At 44.8% G+C, this 19,190-nt stretch overlaps 1 protein-coding gene across 1 annotated transcript in view; it reads right to left on the bottom strand.

Annotated features, from left to right (window-relative positions):
* The window catches only part of ATG2B (autophagy related 2B), a gene marked incomplete in the record, with an annotated part of 199,484 nt that overhangs the window by 145,636 nt on the left and 34,658 nt on the right, over positions 1 to 19,190 (bottom strand). Inside the window, 5 exon segments of the mRNA XM_077466778.1 lie at positions 6,296 to 6,392; positions 8,043 to 8,222; positions 11,200 to 11,362; positions 13,232 to 13,334; positions 17,250 to 17,399. Of these exon segments, the coding sequence (XP_077322904.1) occupies positions 6,296 to 6,392; positions 8,043 to 8,222; positions 11,200 to 11,362; positions 13,232 to 13,334; positions 17,250 to 17,399 (693 nt within the window).

Below are 19,190 nucleotides of genomic sequence, written 5' to 3'. Positions count from 1 at the left end.
ACGGACAGGCTGCATGACAAGGCTGCAATAATGGACAGGCTGCAATGATGGACAGGCTGCAATGATGGACAGGCTGCAATGATGGACAGGCTGCAATGATGGACAGGCTGCAAATGACTGGCAGGGCTGCAATGATGGACAGGCTGCAAATGACAATGATAAGGCTGCATTGATGGGCATTTAAATGTAAGTTTTTTTTCCTTAAATTTCCCTCCTAAAAGTTTTTTTCCTTAAACTTCCCTCCTAAACTTGGGGTGCGTGTTATACGCCGATAAATACGGTACTTACACCAACTGCATTAAAAAAAAAAAAAAAAAGTTATGTTTTTTTTCTTTTTTAATAATCATCTGTTGGACTATGTTTCTATGTCTACATGGGGTTCACCTAAAGTGGTTGTAAAGGTTCAAGGTTTCTTACCTACATGCATTCTATGCATTAATGCAAAAAAAAAAAAAAAAAAAAACCTTCAGTGTACATCCTCCCAAACCCCCCTAATGCTTACCTGGACAGCAGCGGCTCTCCAGGGTCTCTGTCTTTTCATTGGCTGAGACAGCAGCGGGAGCCATTGTCAACCACAGCCAGTTAGCCAATGAGGAGAGAGTGGGGGCGGGGCTATTTGTGAATTGACACACAGAACAGCGGCTTGTCAGCGAGGCTGCTCAGGTGCCCCCTTAGCGAGCTGCTTGCTATGTGGGCAGGAGGGAGGGTCCTGGAGCGCTGGCGGGGGACCTGAGAAGAGGAGGATCTAGGCTGCTGTGTACAAAACCACTGCACAAAGCAGGTAAATATAACATGTTTATTTATTTAAAAGAAAAAAAACTCTGCCTTTAAATATCACTTTAATTCTGATTACTTTCATGTAAAAAAAAAAAAATTACCATGCTAGATTTTCCCTTTAAAAAAAATAATAGACAAACAAAATGATGCACATGTGATGCATTTTATCCGCAGTTCCATTTAGAAAATGTAAATGCCCCCTGACAATAACAAAGTATAAGAGGATTAAAGAATTTAAAATGGAACAGATGTTTTTGGAAGGGTCATCCAAAGGACAGAACGGGGATAACAACCTCAATATAGAAAAGATTTATAGAATGTTTAAATGGAGTTCTGGTCTATTGCTATTTATTTAGAAATATGTGCAAAGATTCCTTAGCTCAGTGTAAATATTATCACCTTATAATGGTTTCCAGCAACTGAAATTAAAAAAAAAAAAAAATATATATATATATATATATATATATATATATATATATATATATATATATATATATATATATATATATATATATATATATATATATATATATATATATATATATATATATATCACACACAAAACGAGCAGGCTTTAAAAGAAGACTCATAAAAACAGTAACGTCACTTACATGAAAACAAAAACACAGCAAATAAAAAAATATATATCATATAGAATTGTTACACATGCCATATTGAAATTTAAAGGAGAAGTACAGCCAAAGCTCTGTACTTCTCCTTTGGATCACTGCAGTGCAGTCCGTTCTGCACTCCCGTGACCCGTTTTAACTGACAGCAGGCTGAAGTCCGCTGTCAGCTGACATCATAGAGCCGGTGTCTTGTAAAATAGTGTCCTCCATCAGATGGTGTCCCCTGCGTACTGCGCATGCGCAGTACACAGGAACACAGATTCCGAAAATTGCCGAGGACTCACGGCGCAGGCGCCGTGAGTCCAGGTTCTATCCCCACTATCCAAGTGGACATAGAGTTAGAATAAAAAAGAGCCGAGCGCAGCGAGGCCGAGCCCGAAGCGTGGCGAGCAAAGCTCGCCCGCGAGGGGCCCTCTAAAATTCTCAACCCTATGTCCGCTTGGATAGTGGGGCTACCTCCTCCACTCACGGCGCAGGCGCCGTTCAGCTTCGGAGTTTTTCCGAAGCTTCCTCTGCTCCGTACTGCGCATGCGCAGTACGGAGCGGACAGCATTTGATAGGCGGACTCTATTAGGCAGAACACCGGTCCAGGTTTAGGAAAGATCACAACAATGAAGTCGGGATCTACCCACCTGCCTGGATGGGTGCGGCACCCGGCACAGCCTCTCAGCGAGCTGCTGAGTCCTGCCCCCTCCACAGCCCAGCTCTCCAGCGATCAGACCGATGCTGCATCCACCTAAGTAATTATGATATTTAAAGAGGAAGTAAAGGCTATTTAAAAATAAAAATAAAAAAATGCAACCTGCAAGGCAAAGGCATAATGAGCTAGCAAAGCATACTCGGAGGCTTTTGGCCGCCTCCGCCGCACTCTGAGCCTTTCGGCCGCCTCCGCCGTACTCGGAGCCTTTCAGCCCGCCTCCGCCGTACTCGGAGCCTTTCGGCCGATCTCGAAAAGCCGCGAGAAGGGCCGAAGGCGGCTTAAAGCCGCCCAGAGCCCAAAAATCACAAGGGAATCGCAGCGGATCGGCGTATAACACGCACCAGCGATTTTCCCCTGGTTTTAAGAAAATGTGTCAAAAATGTGCCATAAATGTGTCAAAAATGTCCGATGTGTCCGCCATAATGTCGCAGTCCCAATAAAAAAAAAGTAAAAAAAAAAAAAAAAAAAAAAAAACGCTGATCGCCGCCATAGTAAAAAAAAAAATAATAATTATTAATAAAAATGCCATAAAACTATCCCTAATTTGTAAACGCTATAACTTTTGCGCAAACCAATCAGTCGCTTATTGCGATTTTTTTTTTACCAAAAATATGTAGAAGAATACGTATCGGCCTAAACTAAGGGAAAAAATTTTTTTTTTATATATTTTTGGGGGATATTTATTATAACAAAAAGTTAAAAATAATACGTTTTTTTCAAAATTGTCGCTCTATTTTTGTTTAAACTGCAAAAAACAAAAAAACGCAGGGGTGATCAAATACCACCAAAAGAAAGCTCTATTTGTGGGAAAAAATAAAAAAAGGACGTCAATTCTGTTTGGGAGCCACGTCGCATGACCGTGCAATTGTCAGTTAAATCGACGCAGTGACGAATCGCAAAAAGTGGTCTGGTCTTTGACCAGCAAAATGGTCCGGTCTGTAAGTGGTTAAATGATGTAGATCGAAGATTCCATAGATGGACCAGCGATCCACATCAGGGATTTGCCAGAATTCGAGTAGGGTCTTGTTGTGCCATAATAGGGTGAAGTCGTTTGGTTGAGGAATCTCTAGTTTAGCGGAGGCAATGTCCCATATGCGTCTGTATTGATGCAATAGGGCCTTCTCACCACTCCTTAAACCAGCATTTCCAGTGCTTATTGTTATGGCATAAATTGGGTCTTTAGTGTATCTGGCCCACTTGGGGCACATTAGCTGGAGGAACCTCTCTCTGTCTGTCTTGTCAATGTGGTATAGTTGTGATAATTGGGACGCAATATAGTATAGGTTGAAATCCGGCAATGCCATACCTCCCAGGTCAGTAGGGTTTTTTTAGTGCCTGCCATGCCAGTTTGTGTCTGTTAGGACCCCATACAAAAGGTTTAAGGAGGGCTTCTAGGGTCTTGAAGTATTTCAAAAGGTAAGTATGTTGGGGAGTGCCATATAACATATAATATTTTGGGAAGTAGAATCATTTTGATGAGATTTATTCGGCCCCAAAGCCCCAGTGGCAGGCGAGCCCAAGTCCTGAGCTTAGTTTTCACATAGGATATAAGGGGTTCAATATTTAGATATGTACATAGTCTGTCGACATTCTGGATACACGTATCCCAAGGTATTTAATGGTACCAACTCTTTGGAGTGGTAAACTGGCCTGTGACTCGGTTGGTGGAAAACTGTCTATTGGTAATATCGGCGATTTCTCCCAATTCAATTTTTAAACCAGAGAAGGTCCCAAATTGTTCAATTGTTTGTAGTGCCACATGCAAGGAAGGTCCCGGATCTGCCAGGTATAAGAGGGTATCATGTACATACTGATTTTTGTAATCAAATTACAGGAGCATAGTCCCTTGATTTCTGGATTATCCCGGATGGATATGGCTAGCGGCTCAGCTGCCCTCTATCCAGACCTTTAAGTAATTTACACTTTTCCTTCTGTTGCAGCACAGCCATTTTTTTATTTCAATAAATTCATCCAATTCGGCCAGTTTACCACCTACCTATGCTCACCGGGGGGCTAAATGCACTTCAACAGAAGGTCAATCCACTGTCTCATGTACAGTAATGATCTTGGAGGATTGAGTTTACATGTCCGTAAAATAAAAAACAAAATAAAAAAAATGCTATGGGAGGGTATGGAGTCCCACTAAGGATCCATTCACAGCTAGGCATCCCGGATCGTGGACGGAATCATGGCGATTCTGCCGGCGATCCCAAATCTACGCAAATCGCGGGACGCGCTTTTGCGACCCCCCCCATCATTTACAATGGCACCACAATCACGGCACGATTTTGCCACAATTGTCACCCAATGATTTGCGGTAAAATCACGCAAACAAAATCGCGGGAACAATGAGAAGAAAAGAACAGCTGCACACCGAAGGAACGTTCCGTGTTTATTCCTGAAATAGTAAAAAAACAGCCAACAAGACAGAGTGCCCAAACCCAGAAAGGTGATGCGTTACTCAGTGCTTCCTCAAATCTGGTTGGAAGAGTGTGTATTGCGTCACCTACTGGGTTCGGGCACTCTGTCTTGTTGACTGTCTTTTGCTATTTCGGAATAAACACGTTGGAACGTTCCCTTGGTGTGCAGCCGTTCTTTTCTTCTGATTGATCATCGGTGGCGAGCCGTGGCTTGCACCCAGCATATCCGTACTGTAGTGATCACTCACCTGGAGCGGCATTTTTCTTCCTTGACCTCTCAGAATCACAAGACGCCCACACACACACACACACACACACACACACACACACACACACACACACACACACACACACACACACACACACACACACACACATATATATATATATATATATATATATAGGCTGTGAAAATTAAAGATTAATTCCTCGATTAATCGTTAATTTTTTTTGATCGATCAAAATCATTTTGACTGGTACTCACCTCTCTGCCGACTTCCCGGGTCTTCAGGGAGTTCCACCGGAGATCCGGTGACATCACTGGACTCCTCCCCCCTTCCCCAAGTGCCTCCGTCTGCTAACGATGGGAAGGGGGAAGGGGGGGAGGAGTCCGGGGATCATTGAAGTTCTGATTGAACGTAACGTGTACGAGGGAGGAGCTACGCTTGACGCCACCCGCTGCTGCCCTACTGAACTAACACGATTGCTGGCTTTACATGCTGTGTTTTTATCATCTTTATGTGAGTTTGTCTTTGAACACAAAAATGAAATATTATACTTAAGCGGTGAGCACTTTGATCTTGTTCATGACCTGAGATTGTGAGAGAAGTTTATGGTCCATGTTAACAATTTTGATAGCCGCTTGCATGACCACCTATTTGCACAGGGGTCCATGCCATAAAGGTGAGAGTGATTAGTTAGACTGGAGGTGGAGGGATTGTCACGCTACTGTGGAAAAAAAATTACTTACATCAGTGCTACAGTTTGAATTTAAAACGTATTTGTGTGATGTTAAAGTGGTTGTGAACCCTTACAACACACTTTGACCTACAGGCAAGTCTAGATTAAGGCTTACCTGTAGGTCCAATAAATATCTCCTAAACCTACACGGTTTAGGAGATATTTGCCGAAAGACAGGCACCACTGTCTACGGCGCATGCGCCGCAGACAGCGGCGCGCAGGCGCACTGAGCGCGGCACCGTCAACGACGAAAATGTGTCGGTTCCCGTGACCCCACCGAGAAGATGGATGCGCCGGACTAAAGGGGACAGCGGTGACTTCGCTGGCTCCTGTGTCAGGAAAGTGACACATAATGGACTACTATGCGATGCGATGCGATGCATAGTAGTCCATTATGCTTTACCTTTGCAGGGAATGAAAAAGGAAGTAAACTCAGCAGGGTTTACTTCCTCTTTAAGTCATGGATTGTGGAAACTAACTAGTGTCGGGTGATTGTATATAGCGTATACCACATTTACCACTGACTAATGCAGAGTTGCGATGCAAGGAGATCAACTAAAAGTAGTTGGATCTGTATGTGCATTCTAATTAGATGAAATTAGACGATTAATCGATTAAAAAAAAAAAAAAATCAATTAATCGAACACGAAATTTTTAATCAGTAACAGCCCTAATTATATATTATGTTTGGGGGTTCAGAGCAATTTTCGAGCAAAAAAAAAATATGTTTTTTACAGGTAGGAGAGAAGTGCCAGAATAGGCCTGGGCTGAAAGTGGTTAAATATTGATAGCCAAGAAAACTTTATTACCTGGTCCAGCAATGGCTGACAACATGTCCAGCAAGAGGTGAACTTGCCGTGGAGAGAGGAAGACGTGGAAAGAGTCGATGCGTCCATCCACATCCAGCTAAATAAAACAGTAGAAAAGTTATAACAGAACAAAGCACTTACAATCAGCTCATTACTTTGTGATATTCACAGCAGCACACTGATTTTAAAGATGTAACAGTCTGTCTGACAATTGCTTCTTTTTATTACGTCAGCCTATATGACCTTAAGGTGTCGGGGAAAAAAATATAAAAATAAAAAACACACATTTAATACATCCGTGCAATACACGTCCATTCCACCATGTATCATTCCTTTCAAAACGCTGTAAGTACAGAAAAATATCTGTTGATCTAACCGAAATCCAGTGTTCTATCTGTTTGAGCCAGTGTTCTGAAATAGAAGTGCCCCCCCATCGAATAGTGTCCGGTATGTACTGTGCATGTGCCGTATGGAACAGCACAACAGCCGATTTGCAGATCAGCTGGGCTGACGTAACCAGGGCGCATGCGCACATCGTAGGAGGTATCTCTCGATCGGAGATAACATTTCACATGCACAATTTAAACCTATACAAACAGCGGGGGGAGACCATAGTTCTCAGATCGTGCATCGCTGCTGCTGGAGTGCGGCTTGTGACTGTGTTGAAGAGCTGGTTTTGTCTGGGTTGCAACCCGCCCTTCACACAGGCAAAACCAGCTGTTCAACACAGCAAACTCGCTCTGCAACACAGACAAAACTGGACCATCAGCACACTGTAAAGCCGCCCCGCAACAGCAAGGCACAATGTGAGAACTACGCCCCCCCGCCCCCCCATTTGTATAGGTTTCAATTGTGGTTGTGAAATGTTAACTCCCATCGAGAGATACCTCCCATGATGTGCGCTTGCGCCCTGGTGACGTCACTCCAGCTGATGGGAGAATCAGCTGAAGTGCGGCTCCATCCTGCGCATGCGTGGGTACTATTCGATAGGGGGCATTTCTCGACAAAACACCAGCATCAGCCTTATTCACACAGGTGCACTACAGCCTACACCCATACGAGGGCTGTGTTTACCCGTACGGGTGTCCCGTGCATCCCCTTGGCAGGCAGTCCCACTCATTTCAAATAGAATGCAGCGGCTGCCACAAACAGCCACAGCTCCCAATTTGAGATCTGTGTGGGTGCATAACCCTGAATGCAGTGCGTGTTCGGGGCCGTGCACCTACGTGGATGCCAGATTGGGACTACTGCTTCCCAACTAGTGACCCCTCCAACTGTGGTAGTCTCAAACGTTCTATATCCATGCCTCAGTATTACAGGGAAAAAAAAACATGACCAGTAATAGACCACCTAATGACAAGTTACATAGTTAGTAAGGTTGAATAAAGACACCAGTCCATCCAGTTCAACCTGAGTGAGTGTCTACAATTGTCCCTATCCCTGTACATTGCACACTCACATCAGTCCCTACCCTCAAGGAGCCCACAATCCAAGGTCCCCATTTATATACTGAGGCCAATTTTTGGACAGAAGCCAATTAACCTACCTGCATGTCTTTGGAGTGTGGGAGGAAACCGGAGTACCCGGATGAAACCCACGCAGGCACAGAGAGAACATGCAAACTCCAGGCAGGTAGTGTCATGGATGGGATCCGAACCAGTGACCCTTCTTACTGCTAGGCGAGAGTGCTAACCACTGTGCCGCCCAAGTGAAGCAGTGAAAAAAGATATACAGAACATGAACTGACCTTTGCTCCAGGAAGCACTTCATTCTGCTTCAGAATCAGACCCAGCTCAATACTGCCCACCAAGCAAGCAATCTGCACAGGGTCAGAGGGGGTGACTTCAGTTATACTTCTAGTGAACTGTGGGTGAGGCTCAAAGACAGGCTTTGGATTCCAGCTGGGAGAAAGTTTAGGCTCAGTTTCCTGAAAAAAAAAATTTGGAAGAAAATCGAATCACATTTACTATAGCCATTCAGGACCCATTTACGCTATCATTTTTACATAAAGCGCATGCTGCTGTCCATGTCTTTGCTTAGGAAAATTACCAACTGAATTTGTGACCACCAGGAAAAAAGTAATGCCGGCTATACATGTATCAAAATGCAGCTGATTCAGCAGGGACCTGACAAATTTTGTTCCATATATGGGGCAGGCTGGTTGTACACAAGTTGATCTATCAGGTTTTTCTCAAACGATCAGTGCTGCCGGTTATAGCCAGCAACACTGGTCATTATATGACCATATTCCATATTCTGGCAGTGGAGAAGGCACTCCTGCTGGCAGAACACAATACTGCAAGGGGAAGGATTCCCCCATCCACCTCAAAAGGTGTGGATGGGGGGAATAGAATCTTTTTATTTTTTTATTTTTTTTATCAACCCGCCGGTTGAATGAAATAAAAAAGGATCAATGTATGGGCTGCCTAAGGCAAAATCCAACATTTGCCTTCACCAGAACAGGTATAGCGGCGGGAAATCCTTCAAAAGGTACACTTGTTCTGGTGACAACTGTCTAAGAGGAGATTTCTTTTCCTTTGTAGAGATTTCCTTTAACTTCTTGTGTGAACAGGACAGAAAATGAAGAGAAACCTTTGCGATGGTGTCACAGAGATAAAAAAAAAAATCCTGAAATTTAAAGTGGACGATTACTGCAGCTGAACACCACAAACCAATAACTATTTAATTCATTTTTAATATTCAAAGCAAACTCCTCCATCCATGTCTCTATGCCTTATTTTGTTGAGAAATAACTTTGAAAGACACCCCTCCAGCATTTCTGGCCGGGGCCATCTTGAGTAAGGGGAAATGATTAATGTAGCATTTACTTCCTGGAATCCTTCTACCCTTAGCTCAAGCATGCATGTAGGAGAGTGTTAGCTGAGAAAAGCCTCCTCCCCTCCTGAAGACTCCTGGAATTACATAATTTGCCTAGGTAAGAAACCACAAAGTAACTAAAGAAATTAAAACAAAAAAAAAAAAAAAAGATTAAAAGAAGTAAATATAATATATCTGCCTACCGATTTACTAATGCTAGCAGCAGGAGGATTAAAATGCCATATTTATCGTATAACACACACTTTTTTCCCTTTAAAATCAGGGGGAAAATTGTGGGTGCGTGTTATACGCTGATCCCCCGCCGAGAGGCTTTAGGATGTTCTCGCATGGCCGAAAGCCACCGAGAGCTACCGAGCACCGCCGAGATACACAGGACATCCGGCTCTGTATCTCGGCTAACCATTTTTAAACGGCAAGGCTGCAAATGACACTGGACAAGGCTGCAGATGGACACCGACAAGGCTGCAGATGGACAAGGCTGCAGATGGACACCGACAAGGCTGCAATGATGGACACCGACAAGGCTGCAATGATGGACACCGACAAGGCTGCAATGATGGACACCGGACAAGGCTGCAGATGGACAAGGCTGCAATGATGGACACCGGACAAGGCTGCAGATGGACAAGGCTGCAATGATGGACACCGACAAGGCTGCAATGATGGACACCGACAAGGCTGCAATGATGGACACCGACAAGGCTGCAATGATGGACACCGACAAGGCTGCAATGATGGACACCGGACAAGGCTGCAATGATGGACACCGGACAAGGCTGCAATGATGGACACCGGACAAGGCTGCAGATGGACACCGGACAAGGCTGCAGATGGACACCGGACAAGGCTGCAGATGGACACCGGACAAGGCTGCAGATGGACACCGGACAAGGCTGCAGATGGACACCGGACAAGGCTGCAGATGGACACTGGACAAGGCTGCAGATGGACACTGGACAAGGCTGCAGATGGACACTGGACAAGGCTGCAGATGGACACTGGACAAGGCTGCAGATGGACACTGGACAAGGCTGCAATGATGGACACTGGACAAGGCTGCAATGATGGACAAGGCTGCAATGATGGACACCGGACAAGGCTGCAATGATGGACACCGGACAAGGCTGCAGATGGACACCGGACAAGGCTGCAGATGGACACCGGACAAGGCTGCAGATGGACACCGGACAAGGCTGCAGATGGACACCGGACAAGGCTGCAGATGGACACCGGACAAGGCTGCATTGACGAGGCATTTAAATGTAAGTTTTTTTCCTTAAACTTCCCTCCTAAAAGTTTTTTTCGTTAAAATTCCATCCTAAACTAGGGGTGCGTGTTATACGCCGATAAATACGGTAATCACTGTTGAATGGGAACGTGCAGTTCCACTTGGACTTTTCATTACTCTATCCAAAGCTAAAAGAAACACTGCGAGTTTGGTTTCAATGTGTATCTAAAGCCAAAACTTTTTTTTTTTTTGCAGGTTTGGGTAGAGTGGTAATGGGGTTAAAACCCATGTCAAGTTTTTGATGCCGTTCTGTGTCCTTACTAGATTCTCACACTCTATTCGTCCAGGGGACCACTGTCACTTGGACTTAAAGGTTCAGAGGAAAAAAAATCTTTTTGATTGGTCACCAGAACAGGAATAGAAGCACTGCACTCCCCCCCCCCCCCCCATGCCGCCACCTTCCCTATCCATCTGCCCAGCCCCTTTGAGGTGTAGCCGGGGGGGGGGGGGGTGGCTGTGGCTTGGGGTGATTACCACCCCACCCCCCACCCCCCAAACAAAAACCCATGAGCTGACATGGGTTCTGCCCATTCCTTAACCTATCCAAAATTTAAAAAAATGGCTTTAGATATAATGTAAAGCTGAATTACAGGTTAAGAAAATACAATCTAAATACAAGAGAAATGTGTATTCTTCCTGGAGTCTTGGTGTACTTTATATATATTTCCTCCAGATCTGTGCCGTAATCCACCATACCTCTGTGCGGGAGCTTCCAGTCACAATAGAGTGACGGTGAACTGATTTTTGTGCACATAAGTAACACAAACTTTTTGATTACCACTTTGGAAGTTGAACAAACAGGAGAGGACTTTGCAGATGCTGAGAATTCATCCCAGAAGAAAGAAACGCCGCTGAGTTCCAGCACTTTGTGAGCGAATGCCGAGGGCCTGTGCACGTTAATTCCCGACTGCTCATCCACCGTTTCATCAGAATACATCGTCCTGCAAGAAAGCATCACGAGGCCTCATTAAGCTGGAACTGTGGCTGGCAGGTCCACAAGAGCACATAACTTTCACATAATACCAACTTACCTCCAGGGACGATAGGTCCCAGTCTCTGTCCATTCAAAAGAGACATCCAACTGGGGCAGCCATTGATACCTATGCTCCGGAATTATATTTTTGCAGCATCCGGCTCCATTCTCTACATCTTAGACCCCCTTTCACACTGGGACGTTTTTCATGCGTTTTTCAAGCGCTTTAGCGTTAAAAAAAGCGCCTGTGAAGGGCTTGAAAGAAGCCTCATCTGCAATCCTAATGTGAAAGCCCAAGTGCTTTAAGAGCCCTTTCACAATGTCAGCGCCCGAAAACGCTCGTAAAGCGCCGCTTAAACTAGCAGCGCTTTACCAGCGTTTTTGGAGCTCTATTGGGGCGCTTTTAACCCACTAGCAGCGCTTTACCAGCGTTTTTGGAGCTCTATTGGGGCGCTTTTAACCCCTGCTAGTGGCCAAATAAAGGGTTAAAAGCGCCCACAAAAAACACTGCTGCCAAAAGCGTTTTTCAGGCGCTTTTCAGGCATTTTGCAGGTGCTTCCAATTGATTTCAATGGAAGGGGCGCTTTAGGAGCCGTGTATTCACCGCTCCAAAAGTGCTGCAAAGAAGCTGCTTGCAGGACTTTTTTTCACACCCTGGCAGCGCAGCGCCTCAGTGTGAAAGCACTCAGGCTTTTACATTGGGATTGCAGTTGCGGCTTCTTTCAGACGCTTTACGGGCGCTTTTTTTTTAAAAGCTAAAGCGCATGAAAAACGCCCCAGTGTGAAAGAGATCTCAGTGTGAAAGCACTCTGGCTTTTACATTGGGATTGCAGTTGCAGCTTCTTTCAAGCGCTTTACATGCACTTTTTTTAACCGCTAAAGCGCCTGAAAAACTCCCCAGTTTGAAAGGGGTTTTACAGGGTGGTGAGAATGGGCCTGGTGTACATGCTACACTGCACTGTACATGCACCATAGATATGGATCACAAAAAATGTTGCTAGGACAGAGGGGAAGAAGTTTAGAGTGTCCTCTAAACAAAAAAAAAAAATCCACCTCCTAGCGCCGCGCGCTGTGATTGGCCGTGCAGTTATTTGGGACCTGTCACGTGTCCCAGATGACTGACAGGAGGGAGGGGGCAAAGCTGCAGCCCACCCTGCACCAAGGGAAGGGATGTCACCAGCCCAGGCACTGAAGGAGGCAGACTACAAGGGACTCCCTAGCAACAGGCATTTAGGGGTGAGTAAAAAAAAAAAAAATCAAATTTGTTTTATTATTATTATTATTATTTTTTTTTTTTTTAGGAATTTAAAAAAAAATGTTTTTTTGTTTGTGTGTGGAACACCACTGTAAGGCCTTGTTTAGGCCTGCTTTGCTATCTGAAGCACGATCTGCTTTTTAGCTTCAGACAGCAATAAACAGATGGTGAGGAGTCAATGTATCTCCCCCTCACTGACTGTTTTAACCCCCTAACTACTGGAAACTGTGTCGTAATGGTGAGCGCTGTGTGCGGCTGCCATTCACTTGAATAATTCACACTCGACTAGTGGTACCACCCACCGAGCATATAATATTTGCAGCTGCAAAGAAAAGCATCAGCGCCCAAGGCATATGTACATCCCCGGTCGCTGCCTCAGCAACAACAGGGTGGCGATCGAAGGGAGGTAAAAGCATGGCTCAACCGCTGGGTTTTTACCTCCCCTCAACCCCAAGTATAAATGAGCCCTTAGGAATTAAATCTATGTTAATGTAAACATGTATTTCCGATTGTGAAACTCAAACACAAGGTTCTGCACAATCGTTACTAATGTCTGTGGGCCGATACTTGGTGTATTCTTACTTGCTGATTCGTATTTCCAGGGCAGTTCCTGTTTTCGAGTTTTCGGGTATGCGTTCTATTCTCAAAACCGTGTCGATAAACGTCACTCTGACGCGTCTCAGTACTGCACACAAAACAACACATAAAATGCATATAACTGGACGTTAAATATTTTATAGGTAAAAAGTTGATCCAGGAATACCCAATTGCCTGTTGGGGGATCAGGAAGGAATTTGTTCCCCCCCGTTTGGGAGCAAATTGTAACATGCTATGAAAAGTTGTTATACATATGTGCTTTTCATGTACAGTTGTCTGATGTTTTATTAGAGACATTATATGTCTGGAGATTTTTCTCTCTTTTTTTTTTTTTTTAAAGTTTTGTTATATAAATTATAAAATAAAATATACATGTTTTAATTTCTCATTTTTGTGGTATTGGTGGTCCATTTAAAGTGGTTGTAAACCCTTTACAAACCACTTTTGACCTACAGGTAAGCCTAGATTAAGGCTTACCTGTAGGTCCAAGAAATATCTCCTAAACCTACACGGTTTAGGAGATATTTGCCGAAAGACAGGCACAGCTGTCTACGGTGCATGTGCCGTAGACAGCGGCGTGCATGCGCACTGAGCGCGGCACCGTCAACGGCGAATATGCCGCGCGTGGCGGCCCCCGTGCGCATGCGCGGGAGTGACCTCATCGCGGCTTCGCCGAATGAACAGCGGCGGAGCAGCGAGACCCACTGAGAAGATGGATGCGCCGGACCACAGGGGACAGCGGTGACTTCGCTGGCTCCTGTGTCAGGTAAGTGACACATAATGGACTACTATGCGATGCGATGCATGCACAGTAGTCCATTATGCTTTACCTTTACAGGGAATGAAAGAGGAAGTAAACTGATCAGGGTTTACTTCCCCTTTAAAGTCCCACTAAGGGGGAGTTCTTTGTATATTTGTTTATTTTTTGTCCTGAAGAAGGAGGCCCCACCTCCGAAACATGTTGTCATAGCAACTGTGTGTACGTGTGTTAGAGGAGACCGCACATTCCCCACGACTCCCCCTCCAGGCCACGAGTGACATCATGCTGAGCCGGCTGGTTCATGCAAGTGCTGAACAGCACATGAGATGAGGAAACAGAGTCCTAGCTTATACATCAACATCTCCATACAACACCACTGCTTTGTGAGCCAACTGATCTAAATAGACCAGGAGAGGAGTCTTGAATCGCGCTGTATATGTGTACACACATCATATGCCTGTGAGTGCAATCCTTGTATTTTTAATTGCTAATTTACAATAAAAAAAATAGTGTTACACTAGGGTAGATTATCGCTTGCGGCTGGTATAGTCACTACCAATAATCGGCGTCTTCTCCCGACAGGGACGTCTTCCCGTGGTTGCAGGGAAGACATTTGGTCTGTGTATGGGCTGCTTTACTGACAGACAGCGCTGTAGTAAAGGGAACAGCTACAAGCAGAGTCACCAATCAATGGTCACAACAGCTGCTGTGAAATCATAGCAACCTATAGAAATGAGCTTTATAATGAGAAACAGGAGCAACCGCGACCTATTCTCCATAGGTAAAAAAAAAATTATATGGAACGTGTAACTCCAATTAGTAATACGCTTCGTGTTTTAGAGTGGCCCCACACTACGAAGGAGAAATGGAGCCACCCATGGACAGCAGCGTTGTCAGCCTGTAAAGAGGGTAGTGTAAAGCCTCATACACACGATCGGACTTTGTACAAACTCTCCTGTATATTTTTGTACAAAGGGCGTCGGATGTGAACTTGTATTGCATACACACGGCAGGACTTTTTCAGCCAACTTTCACCAAATCACGTGGTTTTTCTGCTCTTTACCGCCACCTATGGTCAACTTCTGTATTGTTGTCTGATCTTTTGCATTGGTTCTGAGCATGCGTGTTTGTACTGTGTACAAATGTCCTATGGTTTTCTGTACACACGATCGGACTTTGCTCCATCGGACTTTTGTTGCAGGAAAGTTTGTCTGTTCGCACAGCCAACAAAAGTCAGATAAAACCGAAAAAGTTTTGTCCGATGGAGCGTACACACGGATGTTGCCTTAAAACAGCTCATTTGCATGTTTTTTGTCAAAAAGTCCGATCGTGTGTACGGGCCTTTAGATGCACCAGCAAACTTAGATGGACTAAAGCCCCATACACACTATCAGATTTTCTGCCGATTTGTTCCTTCAGATTTACCAAAACCATATAATATGAGGTCAAACCTTAGCCCTTGTACACACGGTCGGAGATTCCGACAACCAAATCCGTCGGATTTTGTCCTTCGGATTTTGTCCGAAACTGTTGCATACACACGGTCGGACATTCTGACAACCAAATCCGTCGGATTTTGTCCGAAACTGTTGCATACACACGGTCGGACAAAGTTGTCGGAAAATCCGACGTGATGACATTATTTCGTTACGACGGGACTACGTTCAGGCTAGTAGCCAATAGCTTTGGTGTAGGAATTTGATCTGAGCATGCGTGGCACTCTGTCTGATCGGAATTCTCTACACATGATCGGAGTATGTCCGATCGGAGCATTTTGTCGGAAAATATTTCCGGCAAGTTGGAAAAGTTGGTCCGATGGATATTCCGATGGAAACAGTCCGATGGAGACCACACACAGTCAGAATATCCGACAAAACGGTCTGATCGGACATTCCGACGGAATCTCCGATCGTGTTGTACAAGGGCTTGGGAGGTTCAATGTGTATGCAATCAGGCAGGCCCTTCTACTACATGGTTTTGGTAAATCTGAAAACAAAAATCAGCAAAAAATCTGATCGTGTGTATGGTGCTTTAGGGAGATTAGATCCATGTATGGGCAGGTTGATTGTGCCCGAGTCGATCCATCGATTAACTTTGGTACAACCAGCCTGTCAAGTTTTTTTACATTCGATTACTGCGAGTTACTATAGTCCCTAGCAGTAATCATTGAGTTCTGCCAGCCTGCAGAACACAATAGCACTGCAGAAGACATTTCCCCCCCCAGGAAAGAAAATTGCTCGATTCCCCCAATCAACACAACAGTCAGTGTTGATTGGGGGAATCGAGCAATTTTCTTTCCTGCCAACCATGATGGCAGGAAAGAAAAATTGAGTCATCTATGGGCTGCTTTAGTTTCTGTATGATCGAAAGCTGCCATGGTGCTTCACGTGATCACCTATGACACCAGCCATTTGATGGCTTGACAATTTGATTTAGAGCATAGGTGTGCGTGGGGCAATTGCGGCGTATTGCCGGCGGTTTTAACCTTTTCTCGGCCGCTAGCGGGGGGCAAAAGCGCCCCCGCTAGCGGCCGAAATGCAACGCAAATTCACAGTTTTTCCGCCCATGCTATGGGCGGTGTGGTGTGAAAGGGGTCTTAAAGTGCCGCTTAAACTAGCAGCGCTTTACCAGCATTTTTCGAGCGCTATTGGGGCGCTTTTAACCCCTGCTAGTGGCCAAATAAAGAGTTAAAAGCGCTCACAAAAAGCTGCTGGCAAAAGCGTTTTTCAGGCGCTTCCCATTGATTTCAAAGGGAAGGGGCGTTTTAGGAGCCGTGTATTCACGGCTCCAAAAGCGCTGCAAAGAAGCTGCTTGCAGGACTTTTTTTGACGCCGTGCCAGCGCAGCGCCTCAGTGTGAAAGCACTCGGGCTTTTACATTGGGATTGCAGTTGCGGCTTCTTTTAGGCGCTTTTTTTAACGCTAAAGCGTCTGAAAAACGCCTCAGTGTGAAAGGGGTCTCAGTGTGAAAGCACTCGGGCTTTTATATTGGGATTGCAGTTGCGGCTTCTTTCAAGCACTTTAAGGGCGCTTTTATTGACGCTAAAGCGCCTGAAAAACGCCCCAGCGTGAAAGGGGTCCGAGTTTAGTTCCACTTTAACAAATGCGTAACCTAGTGCAAATAAATAAAATAAATATCTAATCAAAACCCATCATAGTTTCCCTATAAAATCTCAAAGAGGCCAGAAAATGCAAGGAAGGGATAGAAGTGCAGCATGCACATAATAGGAATTCAGCAGCCTTACCAGTTTCTATGGTCTCTGCAAATTTCTCCAGCCCCTCAAAGGGCTGCGAGGATTCCTGCTCATCGGTCAGCTTCTGACTCAGGCACTCTCTGGCCAGCTGCATACTGCTGGTCATAAAACTAGACCAATACATCGGCTCAGAAGCAGAACCTGCAACATACGATCAAAACAAAAAGGTTACTTACAAATATTAATGATCTTCACAAATCACCCTTTCCGGACTGTGCATTATACTTCAAGGAGGGGGGGGGGGGGGGGGAGAGACTTGGACATTGAGGTCTACAGGTACTGAGTCAGCTTTCTTTTGGTGGCATTTGATCACCTCTGCATTTTTTTTTTTTTTTTTAAGGCTGGGTTCACACTGCTGCGGTGTATGAGATCGGATGTGATTCACACCGCACTTCAGTGCAAATCACATGCGATGTCTGTGCGATGCGATTTCAGCCATACAGATAGTATGGCTGAATTTGCATCGCAACTGGCCCAAACACGCACAGGACCCTTTTTCTGGTACGCAGCAGAATCGGATCGCATGGGTGGTCACACCATGCGATCCGATTCCAGTCCGAGTTTGCAGATCACGCTGCGCTGCGATATGCAAACTGATTTGGGGGTGTCATTAACTATTCACTGACACTCCCAGCAGTTCGCATAGGGCAGTGTGAACTGCCGCCGGGAGGCATGCAATGCGGGAACCCGCAGCGGATTCGCAGCGTTCCCGCATCGCTCCAGTGTGAACCTAGCCTAAAGCGGTTGTATAGTAATTTTTGGGACTTTTACCTACAGGAAAGCCTATAATAAAAAATGATCTCCTAAACCTGTACGGTTTAGGAGATATTCCCCTCGCAATGCGCCGCTGACTGCAGTGGCGCATGCGCACAGGGGATTCTTGGCTGAAAGCCCAGCAGACGCCAGACCCTGCCGGGAAGAAATCTCCCGCACGCGCGCGTGGGAGTGACAATATTGCGGCTCCGGCCACTCACAGTGCCGGAGCCGCGATACCCGGAAGAAACACTGAGGGAACACGTCAGCTCCCTCGGCATAGATCAGACCAGATGTCAGGGCCTCGTTCTAGGTTATTTCATAATGAGTATTTCATAATGAGCTAGTATGCGGTGCATACTAGCTCATTATGCCCTTTCCTTTGCAGGTGGGGACAAAAAAAAAAAAAAAAAAAAAAACACACATCAGCGGGTATACAACCGATTAAATTTTTTGCGCTATGAACAAAAAAAAAGACTGACAATTTTGAAAAAAAAAATAATATTTTTTACTTTCTTCTATAAAACACATCCAATAATAATAATAAAAAAAAAAAAAATTAATAAAAAATAAAAATAAAAAATCAAACTGCTTCATTAGTTTAGGCCAATATGCATTCTGCTACATGTTTTTGATATAAATAAAAATCTACATAAGCGTATACATAAAAGTTATCGCGTCTACAAACTACGTGATAGATTTATGGACTTTTTATTTATTTTTTATTAGTAATGGCAGCGATGAACGATTTTTAGGGGGACTGTGACATTGGGGCGGACAAATCGGACACTAAGTGATACTTTTTGAGGACCAGTGACACCAATACAGTGATCAGTGCTAAAAAATAAATAAAAAATCACTGTACTAATGACACTGGCAAAAAAGAGGTTAACATCAGGGGCGCTCAGAGGCTTAAGTGTGCTCCTAGGGAGTGCTTTCCAACTGCGGGGAGGGGGGGGGGGGGATGCTGTGACTGTAGGAAAAAAAAAAAGAGATCCGTGTTTCTACTTAGCAGAAACACAAGATCTCAATTTTCCTCCCTAAGGCCTGATTCACACCTATGGCATTTTTAGTGCTTTTTGCATTTTGCAGATTTGCACTGCAGAACGTGTTCCATAGGAAACCATGGTAAATGGACTGCAGTTAAAATCTGCAAAAATCACAAAAAATGCATAGGTG

Source organism: Lithobates pipiens, unplaced genomic scaffold, assembly GCF_037356315.1.
Source record: "Lithobates pipiens isolate NorthernLeopardFrog02 unplaced genomic scaffold, aLitPip1_a1.2 Scaffold_37, whole genome shotgun sequence".
In the NCBI taxonomy this organism is placed as follows: Eukaryota; Metazoa; Chordata; class Amphibia; order Anura; family Ranidae; genus Lithobates; species Lithobates pipiens.
This window is presented reverse-complemented; position numbering and strand designations above follow the sequence as displayed.